At 35.5% G+C, this 26541-nt stretch overlaps 3 protein-coding genes across 3 annotated transcripts; 2 read left to right on the top strand and 1 right to left on the bottom strand.

The window, feature by feature from the left end:
• Positions 1 to 225: 225 nt before the first annotated feature.
• LOC145064142 (uncharacterized) lies at positions 226 to 3567 on the bottom strand. Its single transcript, XM_079011649.1, has 2 exons — positions 3528 to 3567; positions 226 to 1283 (listed from the first exon to the last, which is right to left on the bottom strand). The coding sequence occupies exons 1-2, from the start codon at positions 3565 to 3567 to the stop codon at positions 226 to 228; spliced, it is 1098 nt and encodes a 365-aa protein (XP_078867775.1).
• A 10598-nt stretch (positions 3568 to 14165) lies between these two features.
• LOC145061787 (putative xyloglucan endotransglucosylase/hydrolase protein 23) lies at positions 14166 to 15950 on the top strand. Its single transcript, XM_079009352.1, has 3 exons — positions 14166 to 14483; positions 14603 to 14796; positions 15385 to 15950. The coding sequence occupies exons 1-3, from the start codon at positions 14208 to 14210 to the stop codon at positions 15773 to 15775; spliced, it is 861 nt and encodes a 286-aa protein (XP_078865478.1). The 5' UTR covers positions 14166 to 14207; the 3' UTR covers positions 15776 to 15950.
• A 244-nt stretch (positions 15951 to 16194) lies between these two features.
• LOC145062757 (xyloglucan endotransglucosylase protein 7-like) lies at positions 16195 to 21338 on the top strand. The gene is made up of 5 exons (XM_079010357.1): positions 16195 to 16570; positions 16657 to 16751; positions 16849 to 17062; positions 17457 to 17650; positions 20888 to 21338. The coding sequence occupies exons 1-5, from the start codon at positions 16445 to 16447 to the stop codon at positions 21276 to 21278; spliced, it is 1020 nt and encodes a 339-aa protein (XP_078866483.1). The 5' UTR covers positions 16195 to 16444; the 3' UTR covers positions 21279 to 21338.
• The last annotated feature ends 5203 nt before the right edge of the window (positions 21339 to 26541 follow it).

The raw sequence follows: 26541 nt of genomic DNA on the forward strand, positions 1-26541 counted from the left end.
TCGGGACCTGCGCGGCTGGGGGTCGTTCACGCAACGGCTGCGCGGGCACCCGCGCAAAAGTCAAATTTTTGGAATTTTTCAAACTTCACCAAAATCACTGGAAGACTTCTATATGCTTATTTTTAGGCCAACTTCAAGTTTAGAAACACCCAAAACTTCAAGCGGAGATTATTTATTCACAATGCATTTATTTAACGTCTTTGCCAAGACATAGCCTCGCTTCCGTCAACCTTCGTAAATCGGTGTTTCCATTGTTACGTTGTCGAATTCTCCCGTGTCAAAGCCTTCATAAAATAGTTTCAAATGGTGCCCATTCACTTTGAAGATTTGGTTCGTTTCCAAACTCTTGATTTCAACCACACTAGGATCAAACACTTTTATAACACTAAAATGTCCATGCCATCGAGATCGTAATTTTCCCGGGACTAACTTTAACCGCGAATGATAAAGAAGAACTTTTCGACCCGGAATAAAGTGTTTTTGGGTTATGTGCTTGTCATGAAATGCCTTTTTCTTCTCTTTGCACCTTTTGAACCTTTTAATTATCTTCTTCTTGACCACTTCCATCATTGGAGGATCCAATCTTCTTTGAGGTTCCCTCTTAGGATTAGAATCATCTTCCATGATTATCTTGTCTATGCATACATTAGGGCTTATCCTATTTATTGGCTCAATCACATCAACCCGATACAATGGAGAAATGTTACTAGGGTACCTCATTCCTTCAAAGATGTTGAAGTGAATGGTTTCTCCATCAAACTCCATAGTTATCTTTCCTTTATGCACATCAATGATTGTGTGAGCGGTATGAATGAAAGGTCTTCCAAGGAGGATCATAAATGATTTGGAAGGAGTCTTCTCTTCAAGATCAATGACATAAAAATCCGCTGGAAAAACAAGTTGATTAACTTGTACTAACACATCCTCCAACACGCCTCTTGGAAATACACTTGACTTATCCACTAATTGAATGATGACTCCGGTTTCTTCCAAAGGTCCAACATTGAGAGATTGAAAAACCGAGTATGGCATGACGTTGATTGAGGCTCCAAGATCTAGCATGACACTTTCAACATGTAAATCACCAATGGTACAAGGTATAGCAAACATTCCCGGGTCTTTGCATTTGGGTGGAAGCTTCTTTTGGATGACCGCAGATACATTTGCATTTACTTGAATCTTCTCATTTGTCTTGAATTTTCTCTTGTTGGTGCACAAATCCTTAAGAAATTTGGCGTAATGTGGGATGTCAAGCCCACCAAGAAAATTACACCCTTTGATTGCTGAATAAACGTAATATAATGGTAAAAAGGGGTATCGATCCTCGGGGAAATGGTTGTATTTAATCACCAATGCAATCTAATAGAACTAATGAAATTTAAACTAACTAACTACAAATAAACTAAAAGGGGGGGGGGGGTTGTTTGATTACTTGAAAACTAAAATAATTGAATAACTAAAAACCTTGCAATTAAGCAAGTTGATGAGATGCTCAAAGGTTGGAAATAATTGGTTAACTAAGGCAATTCAACACAATGAACATTTGTGTGTTTATCATTAGGATCTAATACAAAGCTTATCCTTCATCCCAAATTGGTTATAGCAATCATGAAGCATGATATGCCAAGATTCCTCATAGGTAGTATGGAGGTTGGGGAAGCCCACAACACACGTTCTTAATTAAAATCAAGGGTCAATTGAAGCAATTAATCCCAAGAAATCAATTAGCCTTAAGAATGAAGGAATCCCCAATTCCTAGAGGATGTCAAATGCTTACACATCCATAAAGGAGATATGATCCATAAGCTAGAGATGATTTCTACCATCATAAAGCCTTTGTTCTAGATAAATTCAATGATCCAATGCAAAATCAATGAAATAAATCAACCATTGCTCAATCAAATACTAAGCTCATGATCAAAGCATCAAATAAGCATAAGAATTGCAAACTAGAATCATAAACATGGAATAAATTGATAATCAACATAAATCCTTCAAAACCCACAAACATTCATTGGTTTTCAGCCAAAGTCAACCAAATAAGAGTATTAGCCACTCATGGCAACAAAGTAACAAGAACAATAATCTAATTGCATAAAGAAACTACCTAAGATTTGGAAAGATGAAAGGAAATGATTTCTAGCTCCCAAAATCGCCTCTTGCAGGTCTCCAATGGTGGAAAAACGTGAATGAGCTTCTAGATTTGATCCCCAAGGGTTATGGCAAGCCAAATGACCAAAATGCCCAAACTGGGCAGTTGTGCGGGTACCCGCGCGACGAAAATTCCACCCGCGCAAATGTTGTTGTAATGCTATTGGTCCACCAAGCCACTCCACCCTTCCACTACCAAAGATTCCTTTGGTCCCCCCTCCCTTGTCCATGTAATTTGAAATGCACCAATCGTCATTTAGCCACCAAATGGATGCTCCAAGCCCAAAATTAGAAATTTATGATCCATCTTCACAAGCCCAAATAATCCAAGCCAATAACTTTCAAAGCCTGATTCTTCCTCTTTGATTCCGCCAAGCCCAATAATGTCTCGGGAGCCCACTAAGCTTATCTCCAATCAACCCGCCACCGCAACAAGCACCGAAAAACCTACAAAATATCTCATGCAACATAATAAGCACCCGATATGATCCATACTAAAGAAAAATAAATAAATTACAATGCATTAATGATAAAAATATCTAAAAATCTAAAAATAAACTAATAAAATAAGGAAATAAAACAAGCTATCATGACACAACTAGTTTAGTTTGGTTTAAAGTTACATTAATTACGCTTAATTCATAACACAATTTTTGTTTTAAAAGATCTTGTTCTTTTTGTACTCTAGGTGCATAAACTATAGAATTTAGGGAAATCTATAAATAAGTTCTTGCATTTTAACTCTATTGACAAAAAAGTCACCCATGATTTACTTTTTGCAATTTAACCATTACAACCGACTATTACGTGCAATATGGCTCAATTTGTAGGTTACCACAAACAATAGCGGGCTTCGATGGTTAGATTATACACAAAATATCAAGGATGTCTGGACCGCCCTCCGGGCCTTTAGCTTGTCTGGACCGTTCCCCGAGCCTTCGACTTGACTGGTATGCCTTCCGGCCTTCAGTCTCCCCGGACCGCTCAAACTATCATACATCATTCCAAACTACCCTTCAAGGGAATCTTTCCCGTACATACTGTTCTAGCCCCCTAGGGGTTCCAAACTCTCGTTCCGATCCCGGAATCCTTTCCATGGCCTAAACCCAGGCCTCACATCAACCACTATCTTTCCTGAACCCATGGTCTGCTCCCTGGCCCCATTAGTCTGTCACTTACTCACACCCGCCCACATTCTTGGCTGACTGAAACACTGTCGAATCTCAACGGCTAATCAACCTCTAATGCTTGTCGATCCTCCTGAGAATTTTCCAATTCTCCCCACTTAGAACACTGACTTCCAACCACTGGTGACTCAATCGGCATAAAACAATCATCCGAACTCAACATACTCCTCTTATCCATGAACTGATTACCTCTGAAACGAGCAACCTCCACAAAATCACTTTTCGACATCGCACCCCACGAACTCTAAAGGAGTTCGACTTTCCGTTGAACCCTCCTCAGATCCCAATCGCTATACCCAACAATAAGACCTTACAACCAATTACTGAATATCGATCCATTGGATGCTAACCACTCACAACTCCTGCCTACTATCACTTTCAACCAAACCATGAAACACGCAGAACGGAGAATAAAATACAACACCACATAAATAATATGATAAGCAAACAACAATGAAACGAAAACATACCCGCAACTGCATCTGGCTCTGTCCTGACCTCTTCTGCTGTAAGCTGAAAAGCGCGCCCCTGAGCCCTCGGGGGCTCCGCTCCACCCTGACCTCCACCCGTAATCCTCAAAGTGGTTGGTGCTGGAGCCTGCACCGGTCCTGCAACAAGTTGTGGACAGTTGGCCCTCATGTGACCAACCTGGTGACACTGGTAGCAAATCCTCATATCCTGAACCGGGGCTGACTGACGACAATCCCTCACGTAATGCCCCTCTCTCCCGCACTTGTGGCACGCACCACCGGACCTACAAACTCCGGTGTGTCCCTTCCCACACTTCCCACAAGTGCGGCTTCCTTGATCTCCAAGCCTAGAATCAACGGTCTTGGGCCGTTTCGGCGCCGACTGCGACTGCACCGGGGTCTGCCTCTACTCTCACAACTGTAACTCAATCTCCAACTCACGCCGTCTGGCGGCCTCCTGCAGCTCTAACAAGGTGTCGCATCTCTGAGTGGCCACGAACTGCCTAATGTTCCTCTTGAGCATACTCAGATATCGGGTCATCTGAGCTTGCTCCGAAGCAAACTCAGGGCAAAACATAGTCCTCTCCGTGAACATCTTGGTGATTTCCGTCACCGTCTTTGTATCCTGCTTCAGCTCCAAAAACTCCTGAGCCAATCTTTCCCGTTCCACCCGCGGAACATAACAAGTACTAAACATGTCTCGGAATTGATCCCAAGTAACCGCAACTCTCTGCGCATCAGAATATGATCCCGTGGTCAATCTCCACCAATCCTTCGCCCTGAGCCTCAATAGGTTCAGAGCACACCTCACCCACTGATCAGCAGGGCATGAACATGTGAAGAAACTGATGGGTTTGAGTCATAAGAACTTTCCTATGTGCACATACAAACCCTAATGCTTGGATCTAGGTTTCTCTAATTGAACATGCAATTTATCCAAGACTTTGATTGATAGATCTAGTGTAAACATTCAATTCATAACATATGAAATCAGATCTAAAGGAATACCTTGAATTACTTGCTTGAATCTTCTTGTCTTTGGAGCTTAGAGTCACAATTGTCACTCCTCTAATGTCTTACAAACACCAACTAGCAAGAGAATGATAAGAGTGAGAGAGAGAGAGGAGGGTGAGAAAATCGGCTCTAGGGTTTCTTGCCTTGCATGAGTGCCGATTTCCTCCACCCAATGGGTCTATATATACTATGAGCTACTAGGGTTACACCTTAAACCCTAATTGAATAGCTTAGGCACTAAGCAATCCAATGATCCATATAGACTAGGCCTTGGACGATTTCTAGGATCTTCCAAACCCTAAAATCGTCCACCCTCTCATCCATAAAGATTCATAGCCCAAAATACAACTATCACACATTTGACAGTTTATGCCCCTTTATTCAATTAACCTCTTTAAGTCACCAAATTAATTCCTAATTAATTTATGACTTATATTAATCAAATAACAATAATATTATTCCTTATATTATTCTCATAATATATTAATAATATTTCTTCTCTCATTACAAATCATCATGTCAAGTTGCTATGGTGAATGCAACCCAACAGGACCATGCACAACCGGGTCAAATACTTGCCAAATATAGTTACAGCCTTAGACACTATTCCAACAGAAACATCCCTCCACATCTGACAACCATATCATAGCAAAAATCGGATCCTGAACTCCATCGAAGGTAGGGGGCTTTGTGTTACCAAAGTCCCGATACTGAAAGCCCCTACTAGCTCCTCCCCCTGCCGCTGCCACAGCCGTTGCGGCTGTCGCGACTGCTGTCTCTGCTAGGGCCGCTTAGCGCTCATCAAAATACTCGACCATGGCGGTCTTGATCGACCCAAACAGTTCCGGCAACTCGGCCCGGAACATAGCAACAACCTCATCATGCAGGATCTCACGAATCCTAGCATCCAATTCGTTTGTGCTCATCTGATCGATAACCTCGGGTGGTGTTGATCCACCCTGATCGCCCTCTCCTGCTGCCGATCCTGATCCGTATCCGCTCCCAGCATGCCTCGTAACCAGGATACTAAAATTACTGCAAAACATCAGATGCTTCTCACTAACCCGGGAACCAACTCCCAACCCATCCCTAGGGGTTGTGACTTCCTTGATACGCGTATGGGTCCTATGCTTTCAGTAGTACGGGACCATACTACTTTCCAAACCTACCCATATTTATATCAAGTACCACCACAACACCCTAGTGACGAACCTGCATAACAAGCACTCAACCCTCACTCCTAGAGGAACACCGGAAATCTCATACAGAAAGAAACCCTAGGCTAGCAGGCATCATAAATCAGAAAACTCTATCATGTAATTCCTGAAGATCCCTAGCCTAGTACTAGCATGCTGTTCTATTATATCTCATAAACAAATAACTTGTATGCTATTTTGGGGTTACTTACTGGCTCCGGCTGATCGTACCTCCGTGTCCTCCTTTACTCATTTTTGAAAACCATTTTTAATTTCTCTTTTGAAAACTCTCCTTGATTTGAGACTGGATTCACACGAATGTTCCTCCAATTCACTCAAACCAAGGCTCTAATACCAACTTGTAACGCTCTAAAAATTCCAACCAATTTAAACTTTTCAAAAACAACCCAATTTCATTAAGTTATTACGAAAAGGTTTTCAATACATTTATTATCAGAGTATTCCCAGAATCATATCATAAAACATAAACGTGAGGAGCGGTACGATCACGCCTTTGCCTTGCCATGGACTCCTGAAGTACCTGAAACATTAAACCAAAACTATAAGCCCGGAAGCTTAGTGAGATACCCCCAAAATACCAACCACAATACCATACACATATCATATCATAAACAGATAATAACAGCCATGCACTTTGGGTCTAATGTGTGACTGGTCCGCCGTACCGGGCCTACAGTCCACCTGGTCCACCCTCCGAGTCTAGCCATATACATCGAGTCTACAGTGTGATTGGTCCGCCCGTACCGGGCCTTCAATCCAACTGGTCCACTCTCTGAGTCTACAGTATGACTCGTCCGCCCGCACCGGGGCTTCAGTCGGCCTGGTCCACTCTCCGAGCCTCGGCACGTCTGGTCCGCCCTCTTGGGACCTACAGCCTATCCGGACCGCTCGCTGAGCCTTCGGGATAACCGGTCCGCCCTGGGTATGTTGGCCTACAACGCAAAGCAGGACCCGCCTCAACCCAACCCCAGTCAAACAATCATGTGTACATAAACATATAATCATATAACAATTCACAACTAATCAACCAATCTCATAAATCACATACATAGCACATCCCTACCAGGATACCGACCTAACTGATCACTAGCATAGCCTCATCCTAGAAACCAGGGTACCGACCCTAACCAGGTCTCTAACATATACCATCCTAACTACCAGGATGCAAACATAACAAAGCAATAACATAGCAAACAACTACCCGAATTTCCATCCGATAAAGGGCTGGCCTTGGTGCCTTAGACCCTGTCAATATAGTGAGGATAACTCACCTTGCAACTGCCGAAACTCTGTACTGAAGAAGCAGATGCCCGAACCACCGTCTCACAAAAAAATCCCGAACTATCCAAAGTAGCAAAATAACCATTAGCCCAAGCACAATATCCTTCCAAGGGTAAATTGACCAATTTACCCTTAACTCAATCTGGTCCATGACTAAGGCCCACAATCAAAATATGAAAGGCCCAACACTAGGTAAGCTCTCAACCCCACTAATGTCCCAAAGACCAAAAGTCCGAAGCAAAGCCCAATATTGGCACAATTTACTAAATTGGGCCCACCTCACCAAATGGGCCTAGATCCAAGGTCCATAATAATTAGTGAGTCCAAATTACTCCAACCATAATGTCCAGTCACGGCCCAAGATCTATTAGCCCAATAACAGCCCAATCTCTTAAGGCCCAAAATAAAAACTCAATAGAGGGATTACGCTGGGCGTACAATGATGCTCGCGGATTGGAATTGGGACATAGACCCACTACGTTGGGCGTACTCCCATTTACGCGGGGCGTAACCTCGCTGAACTACAACTCCAGATAAGATCTTAATGGCTTAAGCTCTTAAGCCCAAACTTCAGATCCATAGACCAAATATGCCTAGGATTCATAAAGTTTCAAACTTTATTACTTGGGACGTCCATAAAGCTCTTAATCCAAGGTCTTAATCCATTAAGATCTAACTATATCACATATGAGACAACCAAAGCCCTTGGGACCTCATTTTTCTTACTCAAGACCTCTCCTAAGGTCTGAAAGGACAGCTAATCTCGACCAACTCGAATCATGCATCAAGATGAGGTTTTTGGGACAAGAATGTTGTCAAAACTTCACAACACATAGATCTATACAATAAGATTGTCAAGCCAGAGACTTTTTACCTCAAAAGGGCTCCAGAAGATGATGCCTCTTCAGATCTACGAGCTCCAGCCACCCCACTCCTTCTTTGACAACTTCCTCTTTCTTCTTCTTGGCTCTCCTTTGCCAAAACAAGCTTTCCAAGGTCAAACACACCCAACAATGGAGGTGGGACAACTATCTAGGGTTTTCTGAGGGTAAGAGAGTGTTTATGGAGGCTAGGGTTGGAACCATAATGTTCCTTATATAGTGGCTAGCCCTAAATTTAGGGTTTCTGGATGATAGACGTACGTTGGGCGTACATACAGTACGCTGGGGGGTATGTTGAGAGACCTCCGCGTTCATTTAATCCATTACGCTGGGCGTATATCCAGCTTACACTGGGCGTACCTAGCCAAACACGTGCATGCATGCTTGGCATGCATGGGACCCCTTTGCTAAACTTCCCCCTTAGGGACCATTGTTGCCAATATCTTCAATTTACAACATCTCCTTCATTCTAAGTCCGTTCCCGACGAACTTTATATCCACATAAAGGTGGCAAGAAGACCTACGCTTCTAGCGACACACCCCGACCCGAAAACCCTTTTTGATTAAAACCCAATACCCATAAAAGACCGAAACGCCCTTACTCTTGATCTCGAGAACCCATAGATAGATATTTTAAGAACTGGGAGTTACAGAAGATTTAAGAAGCAAGGTGGAGACGTGAATCCATCTGCTTTGGCGGCCTTTTGGCTGTTCTTTTTTGGTCCGATCAGCAGAAAACACGAAAGAGGAAGAGGTAAGGCAGATCGGCGACTTCAGGGGTGTTTTGTGGTTCTACTCCTCGTCGCCGATAGTAGCAAACCGGAAGGACCAAGGTGCAACATCAGTCGACTATCAAGCAGATCTATATGATGGGTTTTGGTCATAAGAACATCCTATGTGCTCATACAAACCCTAATGCTTGGATCTAGGTTTCTCTATTGTACATGCAAGTTATCCAAGACAATAAACCCTAGATCTAGAATATGACAATCAATATAACATATAATTAGGGTTTAGATCATACCTTGATTGTTATGTAGCAATAACAATCCCAAATCCTTCTTGTATTGACTTTAGGAAGCTTAGAGTCACAAATGTCACTCCTCTAATGGTTCACAAACACCAAGAGCAAGAGGATGAATAGGAGAGAGGATGGAGGCTGCCCTAGAACGTGTGAAACCCTAGAAGGATGCTTAAGCCCTAAGCAACCCATGGATCCCTTTCCTTAAGGCCTTGGACGATTTCTTATGGGCTTCCCCATAGAATTCGTCCACTCCTTAATACAAGGCAATCCATGGCCCAAATTGCAATTATCTTATAATTACAATTCCAGTCCCTTAAGTTTAATTAATCTCTTTTAGTCACAAAACTAATTACCAATTAATTATTGACTAATATTAATTAAACAATATGATTTCTCCTTTAATATATTATTCTCATAATATATTAATAAATCATATTTAATCCTTTCTCTCCATAATTCATCCTATCAAGTTGCTTTGGTGAAGGCAACCCAAAAGGACCATGCACCATCGGGTCAAGTACATACCAAAATAGTTATGGACTTAGACACTAATCCAACACTTAAGCCTCTAACGGACGATCATGGTGGTGATGTGGCTCTCTGGCTCTAAAAAGAAATAATGGATTTCATCTCTGCCACCGGCTTCAACGAAGCTGATATCTAGATGTTTTCTAATGCGTTGGTGGAGAAGGAGTGTGGTAGGTTGCTCCAGAAATGAAAATAAGTGTTTGTTCTTGAGTTCTTGAAAACCCAAAAATCTTGGGTCAATGGTGTGGAGAGGGAGAGAGAGAGAGAGAGAGCGAGGGAGAGAGAGAGAAAGTTTTTTTATTTTTTAATTATTAAAAGAAATAAATAGGTATTAAATTTTTTTTAAAAAAAATGGGGATATATTTTTTTAGGTGCAAAAATGGTCATTTATAAGTAAAAAGACAAATATACCCTCATGTGGGAGGCACATGAGGGGGTTAACAGCAACAACTTAATGGATAGTTAAGTCGGGGGACCAATTCTACATACAAACTAGGCCAAAAGGACCACGAATCCAAAAAAGTTCAGGTTTGGACTGAAATCCCAAAAAAATGCATAAGATAGAGACCATTTTTGCAATTTTGTCATATATATATATATATATATATATATATATATATATATATATATATATATATATATATATATATATATATATATATATATATAAAGAAAGAACGACTAAGAAGATATGTTGTTTGGTAATGTCAATACGTTCAATCTCACATAACTATTATCATTGTCATGCATTCTCATTAATTAAATTGTTTATAAAGGTATTATCGACTTTTTTATGATTCTCATTCTGTCAGAATGTGTTACTGATAGTTGTATTTTGTAAGAATGAAAAATGAGTAAAAAAACGATATGTAAGAACAAACATGAATAAGAATTTGTAAGAACGCATGATAATAACAATAATTGTGTGAGGTTGAACGTATTCACATTACCAAACAACTTATTCTCTTAGTTAGTTTTAGAATAATATTATCTACAAACGTCCGGACAATAGATATCATCTACATATTAAACCCCCCCCCCCCCCCCCCTCTCTCTCTCTCTCTATATATATATATATATATATTAACTAGAAAGGGATTGCATGTAATTGTTTTAAACAATAATGACCAAACGCATAAAAAAACTTTATAGTTGCTCTTAACTAGATAAATCCTATAAACCATAAGGACTCGTAGTATAATTTTATCTTCTATTTTTGTTGGCACCATATCATTGTTTTTTTTAAGCCTAATATAAAAGGAACGAATTTTGGACCTTTTGGACCGGACCGATTTTACAAAAATCTATAAATCTTGGACCGAACATGTTGAGGTTTACCATGTCTAAGTTTGTAACAGCCCGGATTTTCAGGTATCTTTATTGTTTATGATTTTGGTGTTTTGAGAGGGGACTCGGCGAGTTGGAGCTCAGACTCGCCGAGTAGGGACGCGATTCTGGACGCTGGATTCGCCTGGACTCGGCGAGTCCAGGATATGGACTCGGCAAGTCCGCGCTGTTTAATGAAACCCTAATTTCTCGAGTTTGGGACCTATTTAAAGGGCCTTATGGCCGTCATTTGTACCCAGCAGTCCATAGAGAGAAACCCTAGAGTGCTTTAGCGATTTGAGAGAGAGAGGAAGCATTTCTTGACCTTTGTGTATTGTTTAGCAAAGAAGAGGGAGGTTCTAGCCAAGAGGAAGCAAAGGAGGTTGCTATTCTGTGGATTTGAAGCTTAGATCATCGATCTAAAGGTATGAATTCGGCTCATCTTCTGTTTTGTGAAGTATATTTGGGTTTAGGGTATCTTGTGGCCTTTGTTGGGTTGATTTGATGGCCAAATAGTCCCTTGCTAGCGATGAGGCTTTGGATCTGGATCCATAGAGGTCCAGAGAGCCTCATTCATCAAGCTTTATGAAGAACAATGGAGGTTATGACCTTGAGTTGTGATATTTGTTGATAATTCTTCATATATGGACACATAGAGGTTGTATGTACACCAAGTTTGGGGCTTTACGTGGTGAATCAGTCTAGGAAGGCCAGATCTATGAATTGATAGAACAGATCTGACCTTAGAAGCGAGTTTGAGTGATTGCATGGCATGGACTCGCCGAGTCCGATGAGCAGACTCGGCGAGTAGCTTGAAGATTGCCTTGATTCGGCCAGTGAGTGGTCCAGTCGAGTCGTGGGTTGACTCAGTGAGTCAGGGCGAGTAGGGAAGGGCGGTCAAGAGGACTGAGTCGAGCTGGGACTCGTCGAGTTGTTCTTGAGACTCGGCGAGTTGAGTCGGGGTGGCCCCGCGATTCTTCCAGGTGGGACTCGTCGAGTCAGGGGGAGTACTCGACGTGTAAGAAGGGAATCCTAGAGAGTTGGTGAAAACGTCTAGACTCGCCGAGTTGCCCTCGTGCACTCGCCGAGTCCGGTCAAAATTGACCGTTGACCGTTGACCAGAGTTGACCTGTGTTGACTTCTTAGGGATAGTCAACCTTAGAGATAAAAAGTGTTAATTAGAGACATATGATGTTATAGGAGGATTATAGCTCGGAGGATCGGGCACGAGGGATTTCAGGATTCGTGAGTCATCGAGATACGCGAGGTGAGTCTTCTCACTATACTTTACCTTGAGTAGGTAACCAGAGTTATGTGATAGAGTATTGTATGCTATATGTTGTACTGCATTATTTCTATGTGATTATGCTGTGCATGTTTACAGAGTTGGAACCGGAAGGTTCCTAGAGTTAGAACCTGAGGGTTCACAGAGTTTGGGTGCACGGACCCATAGAGTTATAGCCTCGAGTGGCTAATATGTGTTTTATGTGTGGTATTTTGGGGAACTCACTAAGCTTTGTGCTTACAGTGTTAGTGCTGTTGTTTCAGGTACTAGCGATGACCGTGGGAAGGCGCCGGCTTGATCCGTACACACACATGGGATTTTGTTATACTTGTAATCTTGGGATTTTGTACAATGTAAATTGGGATTTAAACTTGATGATTTTATGAAAAGTTAATGGGAAGTGTTTTTATAAATTGTGAAAAATTATTTTGAAATTTACGGTGTTACAAAGTTCAAGTTCTTGTTCTTGAATGCAGGGTGAACATTTAGGCTGAATATTCAAAATTTAGAATATCCTGTTTTAAATCCTCATAATATTAAGCTTTATTATTTAAAAACATTAGGTGTGAGACTCATGTATTACATGTGTTTAATTAAAAAAAATAAATATAAAATTTTAACAATTTGAAAAGTTTGAATTTATAAGAAAAATGAGAAAAATTTGAATTATTAAAATTAATGAGACTTTAATGTATTGAATACATTACATATATAAACTTTTTCTAATAAATACTTTACATATATATTACCTTACACATTGAATGTGAAATTTTAATTTAATAAAATGAAAAATACAATAAAATGACAAGTGGAAAATAGAAAATTTAAAAATTCTAGAAAATGCCATGTGTCCAAATGAATAAGAAAAGGACATGTGGGAAAAAAACCTTCATTTATTAAGAAAGATTATATTAATAAAATAAACCAACATTTATGATTCTTTTTCTACAAAGAGAAACCAATACTAATAATTTGTTTATAATCTTAAAAATATAAATTTTAGTTTTCATAAATAATAAACTGTTAATACTTTATATAATCCTACAAATAATTAAAGTTTTTATAAATATTAAAAAAAATTTAGATTGCTAATACATCAACAAAACGAAATAGTTGAAAGGCAATTATATCTGTAAATGAAAGAGATAAAACAAATTTTAAAAACAAGTTATGTTGATTTGATTACGATGAAGACAATATAAAAAAAATTCACCAGTTTATTGTTCTTCTCATGAGTTTTCATATTGAATTGATTATTCACAAATCACAAAGGTTAGTTTAATCATAGTTAAGAAGATTATAAAAAAGATGTATATATAATAATAAAATTCAAATTAAACATAAAACAATTTTCTTACTCTTCAACCTTTGATAGGCTAAGGAAACCCATGTCTTTTTCATTGGGTGGTTAGGGAAGTGTCCAACCGGGGCCGGGCAATATGCATGCCGCCTTCGAGAACCAACACCGAATCTACTGCCTTTGACTTTTCTTATGCCAGCAGTCAAGCACCAACACCACTTCAAACCGATGTTCCGCGTTTTTTTTTTTTTTTTTACAAAACCCGGTCTTACCGAACCGGTTGGCGTCTCAACGAAGACATACGTGACTAGTGAGGGTGTTTATATGGTTAATGGTTTGATATTGATAACCCACATTTTGACTATTCATATTGCTATTAAACTATTCATTGAATTTATCTAAGAAATTAATGCTACTTTACAGCTGTTTTTACGACCTTCTTTGGCACTTGGCACCCCCTATACGAAAAGTTCATCACTATAAATAACATCAAAAACCTCATAAGTCATAACAAAACATAACAGTTTTTATTATCGAAAATCCATGGCTTCTTTGTTGTCTACAAACCTTGCAATTTTATTGCTATTTGTATATCTTGTATCAAATTCTTTTGTTTCGGCTAATTTCTACAATGATTTTGATATAACATGGGGTGATGGACGTGGGAAGATACTGGATAACGGGAACCTCTTGACCCTGTCACTTGACAAGTCCTCGGGTTCCGGGTTTGAATCAAGAAACGAGTATTTGTTTGGGAAAATCGATATGCAGCTTAAGTTGGTGTCTGGAAACTCTGCTGGAACTGTTACTGCGTATTACGTAAGTGCAATTTAGAGTAATATTTCATTTTCCTTTTTATGTAACCAAATGTTATGTTTGATTTTTTTTTTTTTTTGGTTTGTTTGGGTTGTGATAATTGAGATGATGATTGTTTGCAGTTGAGTTCAAAGGGAACAAAGTGGGACGAAATCGACTTTGAGTTCTTGGGTAACTTGAGTGGAGACCCTTATATTCTACATACAAACGTGTTTACACAAGGCAAAGGCAATCGAGAACAACAATTTTACCTTTGGTTTGATCCAACTGCTGATTTCCACACGTATTCCATCCTTTGGAACCCCCAACTCATTCTGTACGTATTCGTTTAAGATTATTTCATGGTTCTTTATAATAATAAGTATTTGAATTTCAGTTTTGAAAATACGACGAACAATAGAAAAAAATAGGATATGTTTTCATCATCTCATTGATTTAACATTTTAAGTAATTTGTGTAGTTACTAAATACCGATTAGGTTTTTTTACCTTCTAAAAGAACTTTATTTACAAAGATTTGAAAAAAAAGAAACTAAAAAAACAACTTACTTTCAATATTTTACAAATTTAGCCACTTAAATATTATTTTTGGGTAACTGGACAAATAGTTTTGAAGTGATAAATGAAGTGCTACAAAATATACTCAAGTGACTAAATGGATAATATGATAAAAACATACATGTTTTTCTAATTTTTCCTCGAAAATATATATATATATATATATATATATATATATATATATATATATATATATATATATATATATATATATGACTAAAATGGATAATATGATAAAAGCATACATGTTTTTCTAATTTTTCCTCGAAAATATATGTATATGTGACTAAAAGAGGTTTCGTTGTCGTGTCCATCATTATTAACATTTTCCTTTATTACTTTGGTAGATTTTCGGTCGATGGAATCCCTATTCGAGAATTCAAGAACGCAGAGTCAAAAGGAGTGCCATTTCCAAATAATCAACCAATGAGGATACACTCGAGCTTATGGAACGCTGATGATTGGGCAACAAGGGGCGGGTTAGTAAAGACAGATTGGAGCCAAGCTCCATTCATAGCTTCCTATAGGAATTTCAATGCCGAGGCTTGTGTTGCAAAGCCAGGGTCACCGTCATCATGTGGTGGTAGTGGCTCAACCGCCTCGTGGTGGTCGGAGGTGGTGGATAGTAGCAAACAAGAGAGGTTGAAATGGGTGCAAAAGAATTATATGGTTTATAATTATTGCTCGGATTCTAAGAGGTTTCCTCAAGGATATCCACCCGAATGCAACATGGGTTAAGTACATGGGTCGGTGTGAACCATGATGGTTTAAGTGGGGTGGGTTTGGATTCGGGTCTCAAATATTTTGTTTTTTCATTTTTTGATGTTTATTGTTTGTATCTAGATTTTTGTTGCAAGAGAAACTCCTCATATTACATGTTAATACAAAATATATGAAAATACAATTCTAAACATGTTTGTGTCGTTTCTATTATAAAATTAGCATAAAAGCAACTTTTTCAAAAAATAGCAACATACTTTTATGTTATTTGTTTTTTATTATCTATTAACATATTGTTTTTACTTCTTTTTATAAAAAACGTTCTATATTCATTTTTTTCTCCATTATTAAAAGATTGTATGTTGAAAAGTCTACTCAACTCTAACCATCTTCAAACTTTTTTAGTAATATGTAATTATTTGTTTGCATTAAACTATTTCATTGTTTTCTTATAATATTAGAATGAAAAAATACACTAGAAAAGTAGTTCCAAGATTCATGGAAATATGCAACATTATGCCAAATGGAGGCCGATGATTATACTAAAAATGAGGAACCCTAGAAAACAACAGAGAAAAATGTAAGACCTCAAGAAAGAAATTAAAAAAGAATGAGGCAGAGAGATATGATCGGAGAAGACACCATGTTAGGCCGCAGAACCACCACAAGAACCACCACTTTCCTCCAATGGGTTTGCTATCGTCATCATCATCAAGGCTTTCAACCTCACACCTCACTCGCTCACGCTCCATCGTCCCAAGCTGTCTCCCCTTCCTTGCTTTTCTTTCAGTCTCCATTTTCCTTCTCTACCAGGTATTATAATTATTCATTTCATTCAAGCATTTCATCGAACACCTTCTGTGCACCATTCATTCTCTTCATGATTCCTTCTTCAACAGGTCGACGTATACATCGCTCGAACCAGAAAAGGTCCCCGCCGCTACCAACCCACATCTTACCTTCTTACTCCCATTCCCGACGAAGTTAAATCAAGGTACCATTAACGCATTAACCATTCATACTCCTCCTAATGCGAAATATACAGACATCAATGCTTTAGCTAATTGGGTAATTTGGAATTTTGATGAAAGGGTTATAACAAATGGTACTTTTGATCGATTGTTTGAGATTACTTGGGGAGATGATCATGCTGACATACATGAAGAGGGTGAATTATTGACGCTTAGACTTGATAAAAGATCGGGTTCTGGATTCCGATCTAAAGATGAATATCTGTTTGGGAAAATTGATATGCAGCTAAAGCTAGTAGAAGGGAACTCCGCTGGCACTGTAACAGCTTATTATGTAAAAACTTAATTTCATTTTAAGTAAAATACACAAAATTAATTATACTTTTATTATTTTATTGATTTAACCATTTTAAAAAGTAAAAACCATAAATATATGACAAAATATTTTTACTATTTTATCAATTTAATTATAAAAGTATTTTTTTTTCTCATAAGTCAGTAAATAATTATTCACTCACAAAATAATGAAACATGTTTTGATTTTAAGTAGTTTGTTCAATTAACTAGGAAAAATTGTCATTTTGAACATTAAAAATAGGATATAAACTATGGCTAAATTTGTATAATAATAAAACTAAAAGTATTTTGTATTTGTTTTTCATTTTTTTTGTTTTCCATTTATATCATGGTGATTTTAACGATGTTTGATTTCTTTTGTATGTTAAAAGTTGTCATCTGAAGGCGACTTTCATGATGAGATAGACTTTGAGTTTTTGGGAAACACGAGTGGCGACCCTTATACGCTACACACAAATGTGTATAGTCAAGGTAAGGGTGATCGAGAGCAACAATTCTTCCTTTGGTTTGACCCTACTGCCGATTTTCACACGTATACTATTATCTGGAATCCTCAACGTATATTGTAAGTAAAAGCTTTCGTTTATGTGAAAAATTAGATGCAACGAAGTTTATGATGCTTTACTTATTGGTCACGTATTCTAGTTTACAAGAAAGTTGACTTCTTTATGGATGGACCAAATTTGTTGTTTTATTCCATGAGTATGATAGATCTTGTTGTGTCACAAATATTCCATTAAAGTCAAAGATTTGTGTACAACCTATATAAGGTTAAGTGTTGTGTGAATTTGATTTAATGGACATAATAACCTGCTAAACTAACTATTGTAATTTAGGATATGTTCAGGAAAAATAGTTATTAATTAGAAGTTGAAGGGTGTAGCATTTATTCGTGTATAATTGTTTGACAAAAATAATTATAAACTTTGATATGCATAAAAGGTAAATACTAACTCAAAGTAACTTGAAAGAACTTTTAAACAAAATAAAAAGTGCTTAGTTTAAAACAAAGAATTGGAGTTTTATATTTCTTAAATTCAAGTTTTAAGCTTGATTCATGATTTATTTATTTTTATTTTTTTAAGCTTGAATTCACGAATTGAAGTTTATTTATTTATTTTTTATTTATTAGTTTTATGTTAAATTTAAGTTTTATGTTAAATTTAAGTTTTATGTTAAAAGATAAAAACTAAAACTTTTCTAAAGCTATGTTGTGGAATATATTTTTAACCTGCTAAACTATATATATATGGATGTTTTCTTTAACAATATAAAAAAGTTAATTTAATGAAAAGAATAATGCGAAATAAGGTTTCCAAATTCTGAATTTTACAAATATGCTTTCATCGACTTGTCCATTTCATTTTCGTAAGTGTATTGTCTTTTTCCAAATAATTTTAAACTTTATTCATCTAATCGAACCTTTTCTATTAGGGACTTATCATATATATATATATATATATATATATATATATATATATATATATATATATATATAAAATACAAAACTAGTTGTGAAACTCGTATAATATACAAGTTTATTAAAACAAAATGTTAAATACAAACGATTAAATGTGAAGTTTATTTGAATTTAAAATATGAAATATGTGAAAATTATGAGAAAAAAAACTTACGAGAAATAAATAAATTAAATTTATGTGTTTAGTTGTCATATCCGTATAATAAACGGGTTAATCAAAACAAAATGTTAAATACAAATGTTTAAACTGTAAATTTATTTGAAATTGAAATTGAAATTTAAAATTTGAAATTTGAAATTAATAGTCATGTTTAATTTCTGAAACAAAATTTAGATATATTGGAAAATGAAAAATAAAGTCAATGAAAAATAGAAAATAAATATATCTCAAAAGTATAACAAAATGACACGTAGTCAATTGAATTAAAAATTAGTCATAAAATTATTCTTATTTATTAGGGTAGATAATAATTTATTGATTAGGGTAGATAATAATTTATTGGAGAATTTTGATGAAAATAAAGCTTTCTAAATAAGTCATATTTTTGTTACAAATTAATTTGTCCTTGTTTTGTCATACTTTAAAGGGGGTGTTTGGAACTATATTTCAAAAAAAACAAAAAAAAAAAAAAGACTTTTTGTTAAAATTTATTATTAGTTTGTATGATAGCAAAATAAAAATTTTAAAATATATTTGTAGTAGTTAATGCGGTGATTAAAAACTATAATTCTAAGTTATAAACACATTTTAATGTTTGTTAAAACTACTTTTAAAATAACCAAAAAAAAGGGTGAAAAGAGAGAACGTGTGATGTTTATTAGAAGTAAATAAAAAAAAGAGTGATTTTTATTAAAAATAGTATGGTCTTTTCATTTCAAAAAGTCACAAGAAGTTAGTACTTTTTAAAAACTCATTATTAATACATAGGATAAATCATTTTAATAAAGCACTTTTGATTTATTAATTTCTTTTTTAACTTTTATACTTAAAAAACAAACCAATAAATTAATTAGAAGTTTTGAAACAAAATCCCAACGACACATTAACAAATTAATTCAATAAGCAAAACATTGTTTAATTTATTTATTAATGTAAAAAGAACTAATGCGTGTTTTTTCATAAAATTTGAAGCTCTTAATAATTTAGCCTTATTTAGTTCTTCCTTCCCTTTTCTAATATGATTATTTTTTAAGGGGTTGGCTAAAAAGACACCTCATATTGCAATATGAACATCCTAATTAGTTTTTTTTAATATTTTTATTGGCTGGAATTGCATTGTTTTCTGAAAAAATTGATTATATACTATTAATTATTGGTTGACATTTTAAAAAGTGGTCAATTGGGTGTTCTATAAAAGACAAATTTAACATAATTTTTTTTATCCATTTGCCAAGAAACAAAAACAAAAAACACAAAAAAAAAAAAAACAAAATAGCCTATGAAATCACAAGTGGTTCTCTTGTGTTGTGATTCGTAGGCCCCGCCGTTATTTCGTGAAAAGTATAATTTTTTTCCCGATTTTTGTCATTTTTGCACGAATGGTATCTGTCATTTCATTTTATTAACTGAGGTTGTATATACGTCGAATGTAAAAGGTTATGCATTAAAGATTTCTACAGTCTTATTTGAGTTGAGGATATCCGGATGAGATTTTGAAGAGGAAACCTCATATAGTAGATGCGATATGTGATTTTGCCATGTCAAAATAGAAAAAATAAAAAAATTTATAGTCGAAATCACAATCCATATAATGAAATTGCGATCTATGAAAGCTCATTACTGATTTAATAGGTTATTTGAGTATTTTCTTAATTTTTTTGATTAAATTACTCGAATGGTTCCTATGGTTTAGAATAATTTGCGCGTTCGGTACCTAACTTATTATTATTTTTTTTTAACTTTGAAGGTCTCTACTGTTTGTTTTTGTTACACGTTTAGTCTTTGTCTTAGCTAAAAAAATTATTTTGCCCTTAATTTTTTTAATTTATTTAAATAAACACACCCCCAACCTCACCCCTCACCTTACCGTACCTACCATACCATTTTTCCTATTTAAATAATAGACTTTCTAGGTAAAACAGAGGCCAAACACATAACAAAAACAAGCAGTAGAAACCAAGCGCATAACAAAAACAAACAATAAGGACTTTTCGAGTTAAAAACGTAAGTTAGGGACCAAACGCGCAAATTACCCCAAACCATAGGGATCATTCATGTAATTATTATTTATCATGGGAAACATATCAATGACAAAAAAACATACATAATTTCTTATATTATAGAATGTAACAACACTATCTTTTAACATGTTTAATTTAAAGGTTTTATGTCGATGACATTCCAATTCGAGAGTTTACAAACAATGAGGCAATTGGTGTTCCTTTCCCAAACACTCAACCAATGAGAATACATTCAAGTATATGGAATGCAGAAGAATGGGCAACAAAGGGTGGGCGTGTGAAAACTGATTGGAGTCGAGCTCCATTCACGGCGGCATATCGCAACTTCAACGCCGATGCTTGCATTTGGTCGTCATTGAAAGGATCTTCGTGCCCATCAAATTCGACCAAAAGACCATGGTTTCGAGAAAAGCTTAACACGGCGGCAGTTAGGAAACTAAAATGGGCACAAAAGTATCATAGGGTTTATAATTATTGCTCAGATAAGTGGAGGTTTCCTGAAGGCCCAGGCCTAGAATGTAAATTTGTATAGATTTAACAAAAGTGATTAGTCCATATTTTTTTTTACCAAAACAATATACTTGAATACAACTATGATAGCCATTAGGTGTTTGGTCCTTAATTATGATTTCATTTTTTACGTGTTGGTCCTTTAGACACGTAAAATGACAATTATGCATTTTTAAATTTATTTTATATATTTTTTTAACTAATTTTTAATTTTAAAATAAGAGAAAATAAAAAACCCTAACCCACTACACGTAAAACCCTATATCTTTCTCTCTAGAAACACCGCTACACTCTTCTCTAACCTAATCACTAACGTCCTTTCTTCAAACATACCACCATTGACCTCTATTTAGAAACACCACTAACGATCTCTGTCCAAAAACACCATTGTTGATCTCTTTCCAGAAACATTGTGTGTGCGTTTTATTTATGAAATCATGTGTGAATCTGAAATCTATAATCATTGGTGGTGAGAGTAGGTGGTGGTTATGAAAGGGACAATAGGATGGTTTTTTGTAGGTTGGTATTGTATCTTAGTTTAAAATAGGGGAAAAAACAAAAACTAATAAAAAAATCAAGACAAAACTGCACAAATGGTCCCTGTGGTTTGCTGAAAATTGTCACTTTGGTCCAAAAATGTTTGGACTAGCACCAGAGGTCCAAACTTTTCATTTTGTTGTGAATTTGGTCCGATTTTGTTTGAACTTTTTTATAAAGACGATTTTGCCCCTGATTATTTAATATTTTAATTTTCTTCTATTACAACAATTAAAAAGAATTAAAAATAAAAGAAAAAAGAAAATACTCTCTCTCTCTCTCTCACCCATCTTCTTCTTCTTCCTCAAGAACGCTGAAGAATATCTTCCGCCACCACCACCATTCGACCGTCGTCCTCCACCAACATTGTTTGACCACCGTCCGACACAACCACAATTTGTCATATCCATCTCCACCTAAATGAAATCAGATGAACACACACACACAAAATCAGATCAGATGAACACACACACATGAAAATGAAATCTGATGAGCAAACACAGATCAACACGAACATCCATCGATTTTTCAACAGATACAACACAAACACACACACATACAAATTAAACACATACACAAACTCGAACAAGACAAACGAGAGATTAAACACACACAAACACCACAACAGATCTGAATAGCTAGGGTTTCAAAAAACTAGAAGGACATCAGTCGAGTTCAGCACCAAACCTTCATCGGTGTAAGATCTGAGAAGGGTTCGTAAAGAGGTTGTAGAGAGAGGCGATTTGAGAATCGAGATCGTCGGGATTGCTTCGAGCAAAGATGAAGTCGTTTTGGCATCAGAATCTTCCTTCTCTAACTTTCTGTCACCCCCAATAAAAAACCCTAGACACACATAGGTAGAGTGCCAATCTTTGCAAATTTGGTCTCTGATTTGGCCCTCTCATCCCCGAGCGATTGTTGGAAGAGAACGACAGCAGACCACACGCCTCCGTTGTTGGTTTGAAACAGGAAGAGGAATCGAAAACAATGTTCGTTTGGGGGTCCCGATGAGGTGCCACGAGCAACAACAATAAAGAAGAAGAGGTCGTCGGTGGGTTTTGCTCGACGGAAGAAGAAGAAGAAGAAGAAGCGGGTGTGACGGTTGGTTCGAGAGAGATGTATGAGAGGCGAGGCTAGAAGGGGATTGCCGGGGAGTGTCGATCGATCACAAGGTTGTATAACCTGTGGTGCTCGTCTGCTTTGAAGAAGGAGAGAGAGAGAGAGTATCTTCTTTTTTCTTTTCTTTTTAATTCTTTTTAATTATTGTAATAAAAGAAAATTAAAATATTAAATAATCAGGGGCAAAATCGTCTTTATAAAAAAGTTCAAACAAAATCGGACCAAACTCGCAACAAAATGAAAAGTTTGGACCTCTGGTGCTAGTCTAAACATTTTTGGACCAAAATGACAATTTTCAGCTAACCACAGAGACCATTCGTGCAGTTTTGTCAAAAATCAAACAAGGATAAAATAATAATTACAGATCAGTTATTTAAAAGAAATTAAACCACAAGGGTGAATAATGCAAGAAGTAAAAATACATGACTAAATAGGTAGTTACATAGATATTGTACCGAATTGGTTTGTTTTGGCAAATCACAAAGACTAACTGCATACATTTGTTTACATTTTTGTTTGTACTTGTATAAAGAAGTATACATAAATTGTACTGAATGAGAATGTTTTCACAAACCATAAATACCAATGACGTACTTATGTCTACATTTTTATTTGTACTTTATAAAAATACACTCCATAAATTTTGTATTGCTTCCATAATAATGTAAAATCATCTATTGACATCGTTCTCTAGTTTTCTATAGCAAAACATAGAAGCTAAAATCATCTATTGACATCGTTCTTTAGTTTTATATAGCAAAACATAGAAGCTTCAATTATATAGTTGTCTTATTTTATTACATATTAGACGGATGTTAATGTTTATTTTCATACAAGAAAAATTATAGTTAGAACATTAATAGATATATATTATTAAGAGTAACTACGTTATAAAAAAGCCACTTTATCGCACACACAAAAAATTGATTTAGACTTTGTGCATTGCTTAGGGTTTGAACTATTATTGGTTAAATTTGGGCTAGTAAATTATATAGGTTTTGTATTGCTTAAGGTTATATTGGGCTATTATTTGTTAGATTGCATTTTACTATTTTTGTATAAGTTTGGACTAAAATTTGGTATAACATGTTTCTTTGTTGTTAGAGTTATATTAGTTACATATTTTTTTTATTAGCTCGACTTTTTAACTTTTTTTTTTAAACTTTTTTGAGACGAAATTGAGTAGTGATTGGTCGGCCCCTATCTCTGGTGTGGTTTCTAAAAATCTCAAACCACACATGCAATATGATTTTTTGGTTTTGATTATAAGCAAAACCAAATTGCACCGCGTGACCGCAAAAACCCTTATATAAAATAATGATATGTAAAATCCATTATTCTCTATTTTAATATCTTATTTTGATTTTAACATATCTGTTAATATGATAATAAGAAAAAAAATGTTTATTTAAAAACAAAAAAATTACAAAAATGGTCCCCATGGCTTGCCAAAAGTCACAAAATCTGACGTTGTTAACTTTTTGACGAACATGGTCCCTGTGGTTTCAAAAACTTGCATAAATGACCCTTTTTGCTGAAGCCGTTACTGTTCATCCGTTAGTATAAGAGTATTTTGGTCTTTTCAAGTAGCTAAGTTTGTGACTATGCGAAAACCATAGAGACTATATATATATATATATATATATATATATATATATATATATATATATATATATATATTATGTTTATGAGTTTGTGGCTTTTCCACCCCTTTACTTTTTAAAATATCAATTTGAACCCTTTATTTTGAACTTTGAAAGATATTACTATGACCACTCTATTTTCTAAATTTTAGTATTTAACCTCGCATTATATATAATTTGATTTTTTTTAATAACTTTCGTTCGTTCACCTAAAAAACTTTTTTTATGTGTTTGTTTTTATATATTTGTCGGTATAATTTAAGGTGATCAGCGTTTCAACTTTAATTTAGAATTTTCTTTTGTTATTTTTTTTAAAAAGTACATGGTTTTTTTTTATAGAATTGTCGGTTTAAATTCGAGTTTGTCTATTTTTAATGTTTTCATGCTTAATTTTACGTACATTTCATACGTATGAATCACGTCACATATTATACGTTTTTTATTATTTAAACTTTCGTTTGTTAACTTAAAAAACAAAATCTTATTTACTTATTTTTATGCATGTGTCGATATAAATTTGTGTTTTTCTTTTTCTTTATTTTTTATGTTTCGATTTATTATTTTTTTTGTACGTTTGGGTGCTTATTTTATATATGTTCATACGTATATGTTTGTTCACATATAATAAATAAAAGCGTAATTATAAGCATTGAATTTTATAAGTTGATTTTTGACGATCGTATTGATAAAAGTTACATTTCGACGTAAAAAAACACGAGCGAAAAAAAAAACATATATAAAAATAAGCACGTAACATAAAAAAAATCACGTCGAAATGTAGACGAACTCGAATCTATATTGATACGTAAAAAAACGTATAAAAAGTTACGTCGAAACATAGACAAACTTGAATATAATACATTTTTTAAGTTAATAAACAAAAGTTATTATATGTTGTCACACCCCAAAACCAAGAACGGCGGAAACGTTATGGGGCGGAGGACGTCATGTACAGTATCACAACAATGAAAAGTAGTAAACAAGCAACAACATCATCCATTGCATTAATAATATGTCACACCCCCAAACCAAGGATATCGGAAACGTCCGGGGGTGGAGGCTTCATGTACAGTATCACAACAACGTGTATAATAGTGCTCAAAGTAAATACAACCATCATAAATATAATTGAAAAAGTTACACCAAAGTATATGTCTACATGTTTCAAAATCAATTACATTATGACGACAAAAATAAATTGTTGACGGTTTAACGTCCCATCCTCAAAGCGCTGAAGTTTTCCTGTTTCACTGATTTCCTGAGAATACAAGTAGTTTTGAAAAAGTGTCAACAATTAAGTTGGTGAGTTCATAAGAGTTTTGTTTGAAATAGAAACCGTTTTCCTTGTAAAATCGATAGAGTTTGATTTCCAGAAAATCCAATATTTTCTTAATTAAGTATGAACAGAATATTTATATATGATGCGTTAATGAACCCTAGAATGACCAATAGATTTCCCCTATAATCGTCCAGCGTATATAAGTTATATAAGATTTAAGTTAGATAAAACGTTAAATATAGTGGGTCTGCCCTAGGTCCACAACCCAACGAGGAACAAGAGATGAGGCAGAACCACCAATTCTAAGCCAATCACGACTAGGTTCTATATAACTCTAGCATATACACTTAGAAATTATAGCTGAAAACTAACAATGCGAAATTGAATGTGGACTTAAATCTAAAAACCGGAACCAATCCTAGTGTAGTTTACGAAATAGTAATAGTGACTGTGAACATAAACTATACATATCATAGTTCATCGGATAGTGATAGTGACTAGTGAACATGTACTATGCATATTATAGTTTACCAAAAGTGGTGGTGACGGTGAATTCCTTTCTTGTAATTAAGTTCGTAGTGTAGATGAAACATAAACTATACCTATTATAGTTTATCACTTTGTTTGTATATATATATATATATATATATATATATATATATATATATATATATATATATGCCATAACTATACCGATTATAACTTGC

The sequence above is a fragment of the Lactuca serriola genome, chromosome 7 (genome assembly GCF_051521515.1).
Source record: "Lactuca serriola cultivar US96UC23 chromosome 7, Lser_US96UC23_V15, whole genome shotgun sequence".
NCBI classification, from domain to species: domain Eukaryota; kingdom Viridiplantae; phylum Streptophyta; class Magnoliopsida; order Asterales; family Asteraceae; genus Lactuca; species Lactuca serriola.